At 44.8% G+C, this 17,424-nt stretch overlaps 1 protein-coding gene across 10 annotated transcripts in view; it reads right to left on the bottom strand.

Moving 5' to 3' along the window:
- znf532 (zinc finger protein 532) overlaps window positions 1–17,424 on the bottom strand; it is a 235,567-nt gene that overhangs the window by 33,314 nt on the left and 184,829 nt on the right. For all 10 annotated transcript variants that reach the window (XM_078220043.1, XM_078220022.1, XM_078220032.1 and 7 more), the window contains one exon: window positions 15,468–15,743. In XM_078220043.1, the coding sequence (XP_078076169.1) occupies window positions 15,468–15,743 (276 nt within the window). The remainder of the gene's footprint in view (window positions 1–15,467; window positions 15,744–17,424) is intronic.

The following is a 17,424-nucleotide window of genomic DNA, read 5'->3' as shown; positions in this document are numbered from 1 at the left end:
TTGCTGCTTCCCTAGCCAAGCTCTTCCAGTACAGTTACAACACTGGCATCTACCCGACAATGTGGAAAATTGCCCAGGTATGTCCTGTACACGAAAAGCAGGACAAATCCAACCCGGCCAATTACCGCCCAATCAGCCTACTCTCGATCATCAGTAAAGTCATCGACAGTGCTATCAAGCAGCATCTGCTCAGCAATAACCTGCTCAGTGACGCCCAGTTTGGGTTTCACCAGGGTTACTCAGCTCCTAACCTCATTACAGCCTTGGGTCAAACATGGACAAAAAAACTGAATTCCAGAGGTGGGGTGGGAGTGACAGCCCTTGACATCAAGGCCACATTCGGCCGAGTGAACAAAGAACAAAGAACAGTACAGCACAGGAACAGACCCTTCGCCCCTCCAAGCCTGCGCCGACCACGTTTACCTATCTAAAGCAACCGCTTATATCCCTCTATTCCCCGTTTGTTCATATGCCGATCAAGGCATTAAGGAGCCCTAGCGGAACTGGAATCAATAGGTATCGGGGGCAAACTTTCCGTTGCTTGGACTCATATCTAGTACATAGGAAGATGGTTGTGGAGGGCCAATCATCTCAACTCCAGGACATCTCTGCAGGAGTACCTCAGGGTAGTGTCCAAAGCCCAACAATCTTCAGCTGCTTCATCAATGACCTTCCTTCCATTATAAGGTCAGAAGTGGGATGATTGCACAACGTTCAGCACCATTCGCAACTCCTTAGATACTGCAGCAGACTGTGTTCGAATGCAACAAGATCTGGACAATATCCAGGCTTAGGCTGACAAGTGGCGAGTAACATTTGCGCCACACAAATGCCAGGCAATAACCATCACCAATAAGAGACATTCTGAACACCGCTCTTTGACATTCAATTGTGCTACCATCACTGAATCCCCCACTGCCGACACCTTTGGGGTTATCATTGACCAGAAACTCAACTGGACCCACCACATAAACACAGTGGCTACAAGAGCAGGTCAGAGGCTAGGAATGCTGCGGTGAATAACTCACCTCCTGATTCCCCAAAGCCTATCCATCATCGATAATGCACAAGCCAGGAGTGTGAAGGAATACTTCCCACTTGCCTGGATGGGTAAAGCCCCAACAACACTCAAGAAGCCATCCAGAACAAAGCAGCCCGCTTGATTGGCACCACATCTACAAACATCCACTCCTCCCACCACCGACGCTCAGTAGCAGCAGTGTGTATTATCTACAAGATGCACTGCAGCAATTCACCAAAGATCCTTAGGCAGCGCCTTCCAAACCCATGGCCACTTTCATCTAGAAGGACAAAGGCAGCAGATATATAGGAACACCACCACCTGCAAGTTCGCCTCCTAGCCACTCACCATCCTGACTTGGAAATATATCGCTGTTCCTTCGCAGTTGCTGGGTCAAAATCCAGGAATTCCCTCCCTAACAGCATTGTGAGTCAACCCGCAGAACATGGACTGCCACGATTCAAGAAGGCGGCTCACCACCACCTTCTCAAGGGCAACTAGGGATGGGCAATAAAATGCTGGCCAGCCAGCGATGCCCATGTCCTACAAATGAATAAAAACAAGTTTAAACTTTATTCATTAGTGTCACAAGTAGGCTTACATTAATACTACAATGGAGTTATTGTGAAAATACCCTGGTCGCCACACTCCGGCGCCTGTTCGGGTACACTGAGGGAGGATTGAGCATGGCCAATGCATCTAGCCAACATGTCTTTCGGACTGTGGGAGGAAACCGGCGCACCCAGAGGAAACCCACGCGGACACAGGGAGAATGTGCAGACTCAGCACAGACAGTGACCCAAGCCAGGAATCGAACCCGGGTCCCTGGAGCTGTGAGGCAGCAGTGCTAACCACTGTGCTACCAATTTGTACAATTCAAGAGGAAGCCCAGGATTTTTGTACGCTACGTATCTTTCCAGTAGAATATTTTAGAATTCAACCCATGAATGGCCTCATCTGTGCTGTACTGTTCTTTGATTCGTTGGGGTGAATTTTCCCGTTCCAGGGATCGTAGCGGGCGAGGGACGGACCATGAAAGGTGGGATTTTCCGGTTTCAGGGCGAGCACGGCTGGAAAATCCTGCCTTTTATGTCATACTGATGCCCAGACTCCTCTCATCAGAAAAATAATTAAAGTAATCGTGGAACTATGGAACACGGCAGGACAGGTTTCCATTAGGGATAGAAAACCTGACTCTTTTTAAAACTGGCAAGGAATATCATACACGTATTTTCTTTTTTAAAAGACTTCAGGAAAGTTCTTTAGAGAAAGAGTGCTTCAAAGACTTTCTTTCCCCTTGAAGGGCTTTGAAACCCCAAACAATAAAACAGCACACAAAACTACTCTCTCCACCTAATAACATTTGTGTTAACTAATAAATCAGAAATACAAGCTTACTGACAAACAGAACAAAATTAATAGAAGTATTAATGTGGAGAAAATACTGGATCTATGTCAGGGTTGTTAACCTGATCTTCCACATCTGCCACAAGCCCATATAGACAAGGGAGGTTTGGGGAGTTGGGGGGTGGGGGAGAGTATGTGGGGTGGCAGGTCAGATAGCAGGTTACCTACCTGTGGCAAGAGGAAATAAAATAATTTTTTAAAAATATGTACTTTTCTTAAACTGGTATTCTTCACCCCACATCATTAGGATTAGAGAGGGTAGATTCAGAAACAATGTTCCCAATGATGGGGTAGTCCAGAACTAGGGGTCATAGTTTGAGGATAAGGGGATAAACCATTTAAGACTGAGGAGAAGAGAAATTTCTTCACCCAGAGAGTGGTAAATGCACTGCCACAGAAAGTAGTTGAGGCCAAAATGTTGTCTGATTTCAAGAAGAAATTAGATATAGCTCTTGAGGCTAAAGGGATCAAGTGAAATGGGACGGGAGGGGAGGGGAGGGGGGGAAGGAGGGATCAGGATATTGATTTTGATGATCAACCATGATCATAATGAATGGTGGAGCAGGCTCGAAGGGCCGAATGGCCTAGTCTGCTTCCAATTTCTATGTTTCTATGTTTAATTGCTTCATTTTTACCATGTCAGGTAACCTGCCCCAAGAATTCCACTTGATTTGTGCAGCCTTCCTCAACTTGAACACTTAGCACCAACACAAAGTTTCAATTACAACCAAAAGTAGTTGCCCACAACAGACAGATGAATAGTCCACTCATTTGAGAGGAATGTGATATAACTGAAGAAGTGACAAACTTTGTGTCAGCAGCAAATAAAAACTAACTGCGGCTGTTCATTAATAACCAAGGTAATGATGTGCTCCAAAAGCAGAAACATAAGGTGGCAGGCTAATAGATCCACCTACATACTGATGATATGTGGGTGCTTGGAAACCAAACAGCACAGTAATTACTCGTTGCTGAAAATTCAGTAAGAAAGTGAAATCTGTGACCAGTTCCCTTAAATTTACTAATTATTGGGGTGAAGCATTTGTGCTGACAAAAGCACCATCTGATTTGCTCTACCAATAAATTCCTCACCCGAGCTAAAATTTCTCCAAACTTTCTGAGTTTCCTGAGGGCTAACTCGGAAATGGGAAGATTGTCAGTTCAAGTACCACGCAAACTGGAAAGATTCCAGGTTCATTCTTGCTGTGTTCATAAGCAAATAAAGCCAAAGAGGTGTTGCAGCACTACCGTGGGTCTCCTCAGTGCCACTGAGCAAGAGAGGGGAAATACTGGCCTGGGATCTTGCATCTGAGCAACATGAAGTACACCCTGCTTAAAGGTGTGTCTTAGTGAACAGTGGACAATGTTAACCAGGCGGCTGTCTTCACTATCTACGCTCACAGAGTAACATAGAATCCCTACAGTGCAGAAGGAGACATTCAGCCCATCAAGTCTGCACCAATTCACTGACAGAATATCTTACCGAGGCCCTATCCCCATAGTCCCACACATTTTCCATGGCTAATTATTCTAATCTACACATCTCAGGACAACGAGGGGCAACTTAGCATGGCCAATCCACCTAAGCTGCGCATCTTTGGAGTGTGCGAGGAAACCGGAGCACCCGGAGGAAAACCCACACAGACACAGGGAGAACGTGCAAACTCCACACAGACAGTCACCCAAGGCCAGAATTGAACCTGGGTCCCTGCAGACTTGAGGCAGCAGTGCTAACCAGTGCACCTCCTGTTCATATGTAGAGCAATCTCAAGTCTTGTGAAAGTGTACTTGTATATAAATGACCACCTTCAAAGTGCAGGGCATTGGGAATGCAAGAACAGGAGTAGACCATTCAGCCGATCGAGCCCATAATACCCTCTATTATGTGCACCTCGATTTCATTCCAAAATGGCCCAGCTCTAATTCAAAGATTAGTTTAACAAGATGGGGGTTGGGGGAATGTTTCAGTGCCACTTGTGTGCTAATTCACCAAAATACTCTTCAATCAAGGTCAGATGTTGAAGAGCTATAAGGGATAATCATTTTACGGCAAGCACAGCTGAGTGTACTTGCTTTCCAATTTCAGTTTGAAAGAAGATAGAGAAAATAAACTAAGCAATTGGCATGGAGCAATGAATGGCCATTGAGGGTGGCTGGAGAGGCAGAGAGCATGAACAGTATGAAGGGCCATTGGGAGCAGTTGGAGAGGCAGAGATTGACATGGAGAATATGAGGGGCCATTGGGGGTGAATGGGGGTAAGAGTTGGCACGGAGAGGGCATGGGGAGTGTGTGGGAATGTGGGAGGTGAGGGCTAGTTTCACTGATGTTATTGTAACTGTGATGAAGACCTACAGCACCATGGTGGACCTTTTAAACAGCCCGCCTCTACATCCGGCTGCCACTGTGGCTGCCTCTACACTGCTTGCGAGACCGGTAGGCCCCACTCCCAGTAACACCCACCACTCTGGAACCAAACTCCCGCTTTGCAGGAGCTTTCTCCTAAGGTGGGTGCACCGTACCAGGAAATTTCCCAACTCCTGCTGGCCACCTCGAGAATGAAAATTCAGCCCCATATCTCCTTATGTAGCTCAGTGTGATACTTTGTTTGATAATAAGCCTGGGAAGTGCCTTGGGATGTTTTATTAAGTTAAAGGTGCAATGTAAATATATGTTCTGCATAAAAATGTCAGCACAAAAAGGGAGGCTGGATACGGTATTAAAAAGGCCAGGAGGAAGGGCAGTGCAAAGGAGGAGATTGGAAGGTTGGGCAATACAAAGGGGAGGATGAGAAAGGGGATGGATGGAGGCAGTGTAAAGGAGGAAGCTGGTGGAGGTGTCAGTGTAAAGGAAGAGATCAGTAGCATGGGGACCCCACAAACACTATCAATCACGGCATAATTACAAAAGCAGGGAAGTCATGTTGGATATGTCTCGAGCTTTGGTGAGGCCACAGCTAGAGCACTGTGTGCAGTTCTGGTCACCATATTATTAGGAGGATGTGGTTACACTTGAGAGGTTGCAGAGGAGATTCACCAGGATGCTGCCTGGGATGGAGCATTTAAGTTATGAAGAGAGAGATTGGGTAGGCTTGGGTTGTTTTCATTGGAGCAATGAAGACTGAGTGACCTGATCAAGGTGTACAAGATTATGAGGGACATGGACAGACTGGATAAAGGGCAAATATCCTCCCTAGTTGAAGAGTCAGTCACGAGGGGACATAGGTTCAAGGTGAGGGGCAGGAGGTTTAGGGGGGATGTGAGGGAAAACCTTTTTACCCAGAGGGTGGCGACTGCCTGGATTGCGCTCCCTGGGAGGATGGTAGAAGCGGGTTGCCTCACATCATTTAAAAAGTACCTGGATGAGCACTTGGCACATCATAACATTCAAGGCTATGGACCAAGTGCTGGGAGATGGGATTAGGTGGGAGTTCAGGTGTTTCTCGTGTGTCGTTTCAGACTCAATGGGCCGGAGTGCCTCTTCTGCACTGTATGATTCTATGACCCATATCTCTGGTTCCTCTAAGTCACTCACCATCCTGACTTGGAACTATATCGTTGTTCCTTCACTGTCGCTGGGTGAAAATCCTGGAACTCTTACCCTAACAGCACTGCGGGTGCACATACAGCACATGGATTGCAGCGATTCAAGAAGGCAGCTCACTACTACCTTCTCAAAAGCCCTAGAGAGAGCAATAAGTGCTGGCCTAGTCAGCAAAACCCACATCCCACAAGTGAATTAAAAATGCAATTCCTTTGAACCATGCAAGGGGAAAAAAGTTGCAAAGTGATGACGCCACAGTTCAAGGAGTATCGGGAGTTGAGTATACTGGTAAACTTGTGATTTAATTTTAATTCAATTCAAATTAATCAAATGTATGGAAAGATGTGAAAAAATAATTAAAGTTTAAAGTCTAAAACCAATTGGATAATTTATCATACAATTACAATTGGTGTTCAATTAATTAATCAGATCTAGGGGATAAAGTTAAATTAAACAAGGGATAGATAGTAATAGTAAATGATTCAAATTTTACAATAAATTTAAATTTTTCCTCCCTATAAAATAAAGGCAGCACGAGGGAAGCAGTTGACAGGTGAGGAACTCTGAGAATTTAGTTTAATCTTAAATGTGAAGTGAAACATTTTGGTAGAAAGAACAATAAGAGACAATATGGAATAAGGATTGAAGTCCTAAAAGGGGTGTAGGAGCCACTTGCACACAAATCACTGCTGGTGGCAGGACAGGTTGAGAAATTGGATAATAAAACATATGGAATCCTCGGCTTTATAAACCGAGGCATAGAGAACAAAAGCAAGCAAGTTATGATAAATCAGTATAAAACTTGGCCTCAACTGAAGCATTATGTTAACTTCTATGCACCACACATTTGGAAGGATTTGAAGACATTAAGATGGGGAGCAGAAAGGATTTTCAAGCATGGTTCTGGGAACGAGGGACTTCGGTTCAGCAGATAAATTGGAGAAGCTGGTGTCCTCTGGTTCTTGATCCCTCTGCCAATGGATCAGTTCCTCCCTAACTCTGTCTGGACCCCTCATGACTTTGAGCACCTCTATCAAATCTCCTCTCAACCTTCAGGGACTACATGTGGATAGATTGGAATTATGGGCGGCACGGTGGCGCAGTGGTTAGCACTGCTGCCTCACAGCGCCAGGGACCCGGGTTCGATTCCCGGCTTGGGTCACTGTCCGTGCAGAGTCTGCACGTTCTCCCCGTGTCTGCGTGGGTTTCCTCTGGGTGCTCTGGTTTCCTCCCACAGTGGGAAAGACATGCTGGTTAGGTGCATTGCCATGCTAAATTCTCCCTCGGTGTACCCGAACATGCACTGGAATACACAGTAACTTCATCGCAGTGTTAATGCAAGCTACTTGTGACAATAATAAATAAACTTAAACTTGTTCCCCTTAAGAGTGGACAAGGTTAAGAGGATGCAACCGTTGCTGATAAGAAACATTTGACATAAGGTTTGGGGGGGGGCTGGGGGGGGGGAAGAGACGCAACGCAAAGGAAAGGAGAAATTGGAAGTAAACATTCCATCATTCATTGAAACCATAGCAGATCTGTACCTTAACACCATTTACCCAGCTTGATTCTTTAACCCATAATGCTCTGGGAGGATCACAGACAAAGGAGGAAACTTACTCTTCTTGTAGTTTATAGGTTGTTTCATTCTTTTCCCGTTCTCACCCAGCTACATGGTTACTGGCCCTCAAACAACTCACCATTGAAAGGAGACTAAACAGCATCCATTTTCTAATCAAAGGTCAAAGCACAAGAAGTGAGGACATTTCCTCCAGACCCCTTGCCCTCCACAATTCTGATCCAACAAAAATCACGCAGTGACTGTCAAATCGAAAAATATTGTCTGCTGTTTTCATTTTTTTGTGTGTTTGTTAGTTAATAAAGTATTGGAGATAGGAGAGGAAAATGTTGTTCGACTGTTCAGGGCAATTGGGTGGCAGGGATTGGGAGGGAGGCCATCTGATGAAATGTCTAGGAATACGTCAACTTAACTATCCCTAACCAACTATCAACGTTTACATTGTACATCCAGATATTGCAGATTTTATTGGAATGCCACAAAAGACCAAGCTGAACTTCATGCAATGTATTTGGTAAGAATCGAGGCTCAGTAAGTTCTATTAAATGGAAGAAAAGATTTTTAAAAGTGTCACACAAAATGATTTACCAGCCCTCCTCAAGCCACATTTAACTGTGTAATCCTTGAAGGAATGCAATAATTTTTATCAAAAATATTAACTTTCTAAAACACAAAGCTGAAGTGATGTATGTAATGTTCTCACCATTTATTGACTTGAGCTGCTTCTTAATCAGGTTTTTAGTCATCTTTTGATGCTGCAGCAAGAATCAAAAACTTGCCAACGTTTGGTTACCCACTGAGACAACCTCTTTTCTTAAAGTCAACCTTCCCAACTGAGGCCAGTTGCCTAAGCTGGGAAAACCTGTGGTAGCAGCACGTGTTGGTGACAACATCATGAAACCATCAAACACATGGAGGGCCTGCTGGCTACTGGCGAGAATAGCAATGGCCCAGAGGATAGGGCGCGGGGCAAAAAATTGATTTGGGGCCCATTGTGATGTTCCTGGCCAGTTCCGTCGGCCTCAAGCAGGTTCCCACCGATAGCAGGCGGCAACTGGATAATTACACAAATCCGTTGATTGTAAAACAATTACTGGGTTTGACAGCCTATTCTCCGGTCTGCCGCCATTCACCCTTGTGGTCCAAAGTGTCAAGCCACGGAGCAGTGCACCCATTGGCATTGCCAAAGTGCGGGCCTGATAGAGATTCTGAGTGAGGAAGGGGGGCTGAGTGGGGAGGAGTGAGAGGGGGGAGTTTGGGGGCGGGGCACCCTCATACCTGCATGGTGTGGGGGAGGGGCGGGGGGAGGCGGTGTGACCTGTTATTGGTGGGTTGCGGGGGAAGGCTGCCCCTCTTTGGTGAGGGGATTGGTGATGCTCCCCGGTCACTATTCCATTTTTAGGGGCAGGGGGACCAGTCTCCGAGCACGGAAATCGGGGTGCCCTTTTTCTGAACAACAGGGCTGGCCAGTAGCTTTCCCGGATGCATATATTTGCATCCATCAGGTGGGTGTATCCCACCGAATAGACATTGCCAACGCTGGCAGGAAACTCTCCCATTTTCCCGCTGACATGGGCACCTTAGCCCCAATTCAGGAGAATTTCAGCCCATGTTCTTTACAGTTATATCATGACGTCAATACACAGGGAAAAGTATCACATCCAGTCTGCAAATGCTCAAAATGCAGGAGCAGCACAATTAGCTCATTCTCCCAAGATGTACACAGCAACTATAGAAATCTGCTTTGGGGAGGATTTTCATGAGAACTCAGCACTGTTCAACTGAACTGAAAAAAAAAAGGCTTGAAAGGTGACAAACTTAAAAATATTCCATTTTCTAAATTCTCAGATGTGGTTGTGGTTGGCAAGGCCCAGTGAAGATGCTGGTGAACTTTCTTAAATCACTGCAAGCAGTGTGATACAATTGTGTGGCTTGCTACGCTTTAGTAAGAATCTCCCCAGGCTCCAGTGCGAACTCAATTTCACCAGCCCTCCCAGCAGGAATCTCACTGGTTTTCCCGCTGGGGATAACATTTAGAAATGTTCTGGGAGAATTGCCCCCAATGTTTTTGATGTGGTTTCTTGTCCGTTGGCACGGAGAATTTTCACAGTAACTTCATTGCAGTGTTAATGTAAGCTTTACTTGTGACTAATAAATAAATTTGAACTTTAAACTGTTTACAAACTTGCTGGGCGCTTGAAGGGTTTCAGCTTCTTTTCCCTTGGGCTTTTAGGTTTTCCAATGATTTTTACACAATTCCCATTTGCTATTGCACAGCCCCTGAGAACTGAACATAGTACTTAAGGGTATGTGATCAGAACATTGAATACAGGAGTTGGGACGTCTTGTTGAAGTTATACAAGACATTGGTAAGGCCACACTTGGAATACTGTGTGCAGTTCTGGACACCCTATTATAGAAAGGATATTATTAAACTAGAAAGAGTGCAGAAAAGATTTACTAGGATGCTACCGGGACTTGATGGATTGAGTTATAAGGAGAGGCTGGCTAGACTGGGACTTTTTTCTCTGGAGCGTAGAAGGCTGAGGGGTGATCTTATAGAGGTCTATAAAATAATGAGGGGCACAGATCAGCTTGATAGTCAATATCTTTTCCCAAAGGTAGGGGAGTCTAAAACTAGAGGGCATAGGTTAAAGGTGAGAGGGGAAAGATACAAAAGTGTTCAGAGGGGCAATTCTTTTACACAGAGGGTGGTGAGTGTCTGAGACAAGCTGCCAGAGGTAGTAGTAGAGGCGGGAACAATTTTGTCTTTTAAAAAGCATTTAGACAGTTACATGGGTAAGATGGGTATAGAGGGATATGGGCCAAATGCGGGCAATTGGAATTAGTTTAGGGGTTTAAAAAAAAGGCGGCATGGACAAGTTAGGCCAAAGGGCCTGTTTTCGTGCTGTAAACCTCTATGACTCTATGTGGTGATGGAGGATACATGGGTGCATTGAGGTGGCACAAGGAATGTGAAGTGGCAAGGGGGAATTGAGGTGGTATGGGGATCGGTGGGAAGGGCGAGGGGTGAAGTTAATTTGGCTTTTAAATGATGTTGAGATTTGGGCTGCTGTGGTGGAGAATCAAAGTGGGCATTCTAACTAGCCAGCCTGCGTACTCACACTCCTTACTCAATTGCAAAATGCAGTGACCCAACCCATGTGAAAAAAATCCCTTGTAAAGTCACACATGGGTCAGGCATTGCATTTTCCAAGCTGTGAAATTGCACAGATCCAGAGCTCAGATGCAAATTTGGCTCAAACTTTTTATTTCCATTTTTTAAAAAACTGAATTCAAATTTTCTGACTTCCATATTAGAATTCTAATTCACATCCTTTAGACTATTAGTCCAGGCCTTTAAATCACTGATCCAGTAATGCTAATGTTGTAAGTTTTTAAAAAATATCATTTACATGCATATTAACGTAGCTCTTTTGTGAGCCCCAGTTGCGCTATTTCATTATGCAAACGTTGCTGTTAAAATAGAACATAGAACATAGAACAGTACAGCACAGAACAGGCCCTTCGGCCCACGATGTTGTGCCGAGCTTTATCTGAAACCAAGATCAAGCTATCCCACTCCCTATCATCCTGGTGTGCTCCATGTGCCTATCCAATAACCGCTTAAATGTTTCTAAAGTGTCTGACTCCACTATCACTGCAGGCAGTCCATTCCACACCCCAACCACTCTCTGCGTAAAGAACCTACCTCTGATATCCGTCCTGTATCTCCCACCACGAACCCTATAGTTATGCCCCCTTGTAATAGCTCCATCCACCCGAGGAAATAGTCTTTGAACGTTCACTCTATCTATCCCCTTCATCATTTTATACACCTCTATTAAGTCTCCCCTCAGCCTCCTCCGCTCCAGAGAGAACAGCCCTAGCTCCCTCAACCTTTCCTCATATGACCTACCCTCCAAACCAGGCAGCATCCTGGTAAATCTCCTCTGCACTCCTTCCAGCGCTTCCACATCCTTCCTATAGTGAGGTGACCAGAACTGCACACAATATTCCAAATGTGGTCTCACCAAGGTCCTGTACAGTTGCAGCATAACCCCACGGCTCTTAAACTCCAACCCCCTGTTAATAAAAGCTAACACACTATAGGCCTTCTTCACAGCTCTATCCACTTGACTGGCAACCTTTAGAGATCTGTGGATATGGACCCCAAGATCTCTCTGTTCCTCCACAGTCTTCAGAACCCTACCTTTGACCCTGTAATCCACATTTAAATTTGTCCTACCAAAATGAATCACCTCACATTTATCAGGGTTAAACTCCATTTGCCATTTTTCAGCCCAGCTTTGCATCCTATCTATGTCTCTTTGCAGCCTACAACAGCCCTCCACCTCATCCACTACTCCACCAATCTTGGTGTCATCAGCAAATTTACTGATCCACCCTTCAGCCCCCTCCTCTAAGTCATTAATAAAAATCACAAAGAGCAGAGGACCAAGCACTGATCCCTGCGGCACACCGCTAGCAACCTGCCTCCAATCCGAAAATTTTCCATCGACCACCACCCTCTGTCTTCGGTCAGACAGCCAGTTGCCTATCCAATCGGCCAACTTTCCCTCTATCCCACACCTCCTCACTTTCATCATAAGCCGACCATGGGGGACCTTATCAAACGCCTTACTAAAATCCATGTATATGACATCAACTGCCCTACCTTCATCAACACACTTAGTTACCTCCTCAAAAAATTCTATCAAATTTGTGAGGCACGACTTGCCCTTCACGAATCCGTGCTGACTATCTCGGATTAATCCGCATCTTTCTAAATGGTCGTAAATCCCATCCCTAAGGACCTTTTCCATCAATTTACCAACCACCGAAGTAAGACTAACCGGTCTATAATTACCAGGGTCATTTCTATTCCCTTTCTTAAACAGAGGAACAACATTCGCCATTCTCCAGTCCTCTGGCACCATCGCCGTGGACAGCGAGGACCCAAAGATCAACGCCAAAGGCTCTGCAATCTCATCCCTTGCCTCCCAAAGAATCCTAGGATACATTTCATCAGGCCCAGGGGACTTATCGACCTTCAGTTTATTCAAAACTGCCAAGACATCCTCCCTCCGAACATCTATTTCCTCCAGCCTATTAGCCTGTAACACCTTCTCTTCCTCAAAAACATGGCCCCTCTCCTTGGTGAACACTGAAGAAAAGTATTCATTCATCACCTCGCCTATCTCTACTGACTCCATACACAAGTTCCCACTACTGTCCTTGACCGGCCCTAACCTCACCCTGGTCATTCTTTTATTCCTCACATAAGAGTAAAAAGCCTTGGGGTTTTCCTTGATCCGACCCGCCAAGGACTGTGATAAAGTAAAATAAAAGTTTAATTATTAGTCACAAGTAGGTTTATATTAACACTGCAATGAAGTTACTGTGAAAATCTGTTACTGTGATAATGCCAGCAAAAAGGAATTTATGGCCCCACTACTAGTAAGCGATTAACCAAATCTTGCAAATGCCAGGAAAGATGCAGGAAACTCTCAGCGGGTGAGGTGACATCTCTGGAGATAACTGAAAAGTCAGCAATTATGGTTTGATACAAAATTGCCTTCAGTTTTGAACAAGAACTTGTCTTTTCACTCCGAGATACTGCTTTGTCTGGCTATGGCTTCCGGAAGTTTCTATTTTACTGCATATCACATTTCATTTAGAGACAACTATCGCAAATGACAAAAACTACATTTCAGGTTTTGGGTTTCAAAATCCACACCTTTTTTGCTCTGTCAAGATACCCTTTGACTTTCTGTGTATCTCTAGTGCTTTCTGTTATAATTCAGATTTCCAATAATTGCTATTATAAGTATGAGCTCCGGTGAAGGGTAATATCTGAAGTGTGGCTTTGTTTCTTTTCTCTGTAAGATTGTGCTAGTTTTATTAGTTCCTTTTAAGTGACCAGTGTAAAACTGGCAGAATGAGAAAAATTAAGAAGAGGAAGAAGCTACATAGATGAAGGAGATAAGCGCTCTGATGAGGGTCATCCTGACACTAAACATTGGCTCTATTCTCTCTCCCACAGATGCTGTCAGATCTGCTGAGATTTTCCAGCATTTTCTGTTTGTGTTGTGTGGGATAATAGGAACAACAGGGAGAAAACACAGGCCAACAATTTGACAAAGTTAAATTAACATCTGACTCAAGATTCACAATATTCGCATTTCTCGATTCTTCTGAACTTCTGAATTTCCAAATTCCAAAGAAAGAAGAAAAATGTCTAAAAATTAATTCCTAACAATGAACGGTCTTCAATACTTAGATTAAAATATTCCGAGACCTATGATATTCTCTATTACAATTTATTTGTGATTCAACTTAATAAACTATTGGGTCAATAATAACTTGTTTTCATTTTAATCAATGCTAATGTGGTCAGTGCTCCTCTGAATGTTCCCAATTGTCAGCTTGACTCATGCAGCAGAAATCCAGAGCATGACTCAGAAGGTTATCAATTCAAGCCCCACTCTAGGACATAATCTAATTTGAAACTTCAGTGTTGAACAGAGAGTGGACCGGCTTTCAAAGATGCTGCTTCTCTGCTGAGATGTCACACTGAGACCCTGTCTGCTGGTTTACATGACCATAGGAAATCTCATGGTGCTATTCAAAACAAAATTAGTAATTTCATGGTATCCCGGAGAACCAGCACCAGCGAGTTAATTGATCACCTGAGCTCCAATTTTAACCAGGAAGGGAAACTGGGCAGGTGGAGTGCAGGCTCCAAACAGTTTCTACCTAAAGTGGCAATCGGGGGTCCGATGGTGTGAATCACCTGAATAAGGTAGGTGCTTTAGATACTGGCCAATAGGCTCCTTTCAAAATAGAGGTGGTCACGTCATTGGTATTAACTGCGACACCATTACTGTCCCAGTAACACCAGACAAAGGCACTCAAAATTAACCTTTTTGTGTCAAGAAAAAACTTCTTGACGTCAGCCCGAAATTTACTTTTCATTCCTTTGTTTAAAAAGGAAGCAGAGATAATCCAGCAAATTATAGGCCGGTGAGCCTGATGTCAGTGGTGGGGAAGCTTTTGGAGATGATACTGAGGGATAGGATATATGCACATTTGGAAGAAAAGGGGCTAGTTAGTGGCAAGCAGCAAGGTTTTGTACAGGGAAGGTCATGTCTCACCACTTGATTGAGTATTTTGAAGAGGTGACAACGATAATTGATGAGGGAAGCGTTGTGGATGTAGTTTATGTGGACTTTAGTGAGGCATTTGACAAGGTCCTACATGGCAGACTGGTACAAAAACTAAAATCACATGGGATTCGGGGTGGGTTGGTTGGATGGATACAGAACTGGCTTGGTTAGAGGACACACAGAGTAGCGGTGGAAGAGTGTTTTTCAGAGTGAAAATCTGTAGCTAGTGGTGTTCTGCAGGGATCAGTGCTGGGACCTCTATTGTTTGTAGTATATATAATTGATCCGGAGGAAAATGTAGGCGGTCTAATTAGTAAGTTTGCGAATGACGCAAAGAATGGTGGAGTTGCTGATAATGCCGGGGATTGTCAGAGCATACAACAGGGTATAAATAAATTGGAGGCACGGGCACAGAAATGGATGATGGAGTTTAATCCAGACAAATGCGAGGTGATGCATTTTGGAGGATCAAATTTAGGTGTGAATTATACTGTAAATGGCAGAACCCTTAGGAACATTAACATAGAGGGCGTGCAGGTCCACAGTTCCCTAACAGTGGCAATACAGGTGGCCAAGGTGATTAAGATGACATATGGCATGCTTGCCTTCATCAGCCTTCATTGAGTGCAAGAGTTGGGAAATCATGTTGCCGCTTAGACGGATTATTTAATCATTTCTCCCTATACACTTTGGCAGGATTCCTTGGGTCTGCGAAATTGCTGCCTGATTCCCATGTTATTTGGTTAATACCTTTCCATGGTCCTTCTTCATGTGAGAAATGTAGTCCTCTCGTTCAGGAAACCATTCCTCGCAGTCTTGACACATCCAACCAGGGTTATTTGCTTTTGACCGGCTCCCAGTTTTCCTCACAACCACTGAAGGTTTCTTCCCAAGCCGGTCAGTGCCATTAACAGCATTCCCATCAGTTTTGTTTTGTCCTGATGTATTTACAGGTTTAGTAACCAATGGCTGCTGGGGCCCCAGATTGGGAGGACCCTCAATGCTCTTGAGCGTGCCATGCATAGACTGAAAAATGAAAGAATGAGGGATATTGGTCATCATCATTACATTCAATCCTTGGGACAAGATTTTTAAGCAGAAGTCATTTAAAGTTAAAACATTTTAACATTCACTCACTGAAACCACAACTACATGTCAAAAAAGACTGTCTCTGGTTCAAAACAACTAATGATCCAATATAGAGAATGAAAACTCAGACAAAATTAACAAGTTTTTTTTTATTCATTCGTTAGACATGGGCGTCGCTGGCCAGCATTTATTGCCCATCCCCTAGTTGTCCTTGTACCGAATGGCTTGTTAAGCCATTTCAGAGGGCACTTGAAAGTGCTGTGGCGCTGGAGTCACATGTAAGCCGTGGGAACGTGGTGCACAAAGGTTGTGATGAACCTGGTGAATAAGAAAAGAGAGGCGTACAGAAGTTTCAGAGAGCTAGGAGGTGTTAAGGATTTAGAGGAGTATTCGGGATGTAGGAAGGAGCTTAAGAAGGAAATTAGGAGAGCGAGAAGGGGTCATGAGAAGACCTTGGCGGGTAAGATTAAGGAGAATCCCAAGGTGTTCTACAAATATGTCAAGAGTAAAAGGATGAGATGTGAAGGCATAGGACCCTTAAAAGGTGAAGGGGGAAAAGTTTGTGCGGAACCGTTAGAAATGGCGGAGGTGCTTAATGAATACTTTACCTCGGTATTCACGGTGGAAAGGGATCTGGGTGGTTGTACTGCTGGTTTGCGGTGGACAGAAAGGATCGAGCATGTGGACATAAAGAAAGAGGATGTGTTGGAACTATTGAATGGCATCAAGGTTGGTAAGTCGCCGGGACCGGATGGGATGTACCCCAGGTTACTGTGGGAGGCGAGGGAGGAGATTGCGGAGCCTTTGGCGATGATCTTTGCATCGTCGATGGAGACGGGAGAGGTTCCGGAGGATTGGAGGATTGCAGATGTGGTCCCTATATTCAAGAAAGGGAACAGGGACAGCCCGGGAAATTACCGACCGGTGAGTCTAACCTCAGTGGTTGGTAAGTTGATGGAGAGGATCCTGAGGGACAGGATTTATGATCATCTAGAGAAGTTTAGTATGATCAAAAGTAGTCAGCACGGCTTTGTCAAGGGCAGGTCGTGCCTTACGAGCCTGGTTGAGTTCTTTGAAAATGTGACCAAACACATTGACGAAGGAAGAGCGGTGGATGTGGTCTATATGGACTTCAGCAAGGCGTTCGATAAGGTCCCCCATGCAAGACTTCTTGAGAAAGTGAGAGGGCATGGGATCCAAGGGGCTGTTGCCTTGTGGATCCAGAACTGGCTTGCCTGCAGAAGGCAGAGAGTGGCTGTGGAGGGGTCTTTCTCTGCATGGAGGTCAGTGACCAGTGGAGTGCCCCAGGGATCTGTTCTGGGACCCTTGCTGTTTGTCATTTTCATAAATGACCTGGATGAGGAAGTGGAGGGATGGGTTGGTAAGTTTGCTGACGACACCAAGGTAGGTGGTGTTGTGGATAGTTTGGAGGGATGTCAGAAGTTGCAGCGAGACATAGATAGAATGCAAGACTGGGCGGAGAAGTGGCAGATGGACTTCAACCCGGATAAGTGTGTAGTGATCCATTTTGGCAGATCCAATGGGATGAAGCAGCAGTATAATATGAAGGGTACCATTCTTAGCAGTGTAGAGGATCAGAAGGACCTTGGGGTCCGGG

Source organism: Mustelus asterias, chromosome 1 (assembly GCF_964213995.1).
Source record: "Mustelus asterias chromosome 1, sMusAst1.hap1.1, whole genome shotgun sequence".
NCBI classification, from domain to species: domain Eukaryota; kingdom Metazoa; phylum Chordata; class Chondrichthyes; order Carcharhiniformes; family Triakidae; genus Mustelus; species Mustelus asterias.
Note: the sequence above shows the minus strand (reverse complement) of the source record. Positions and strands in the feature narration are given on the sequence as shown.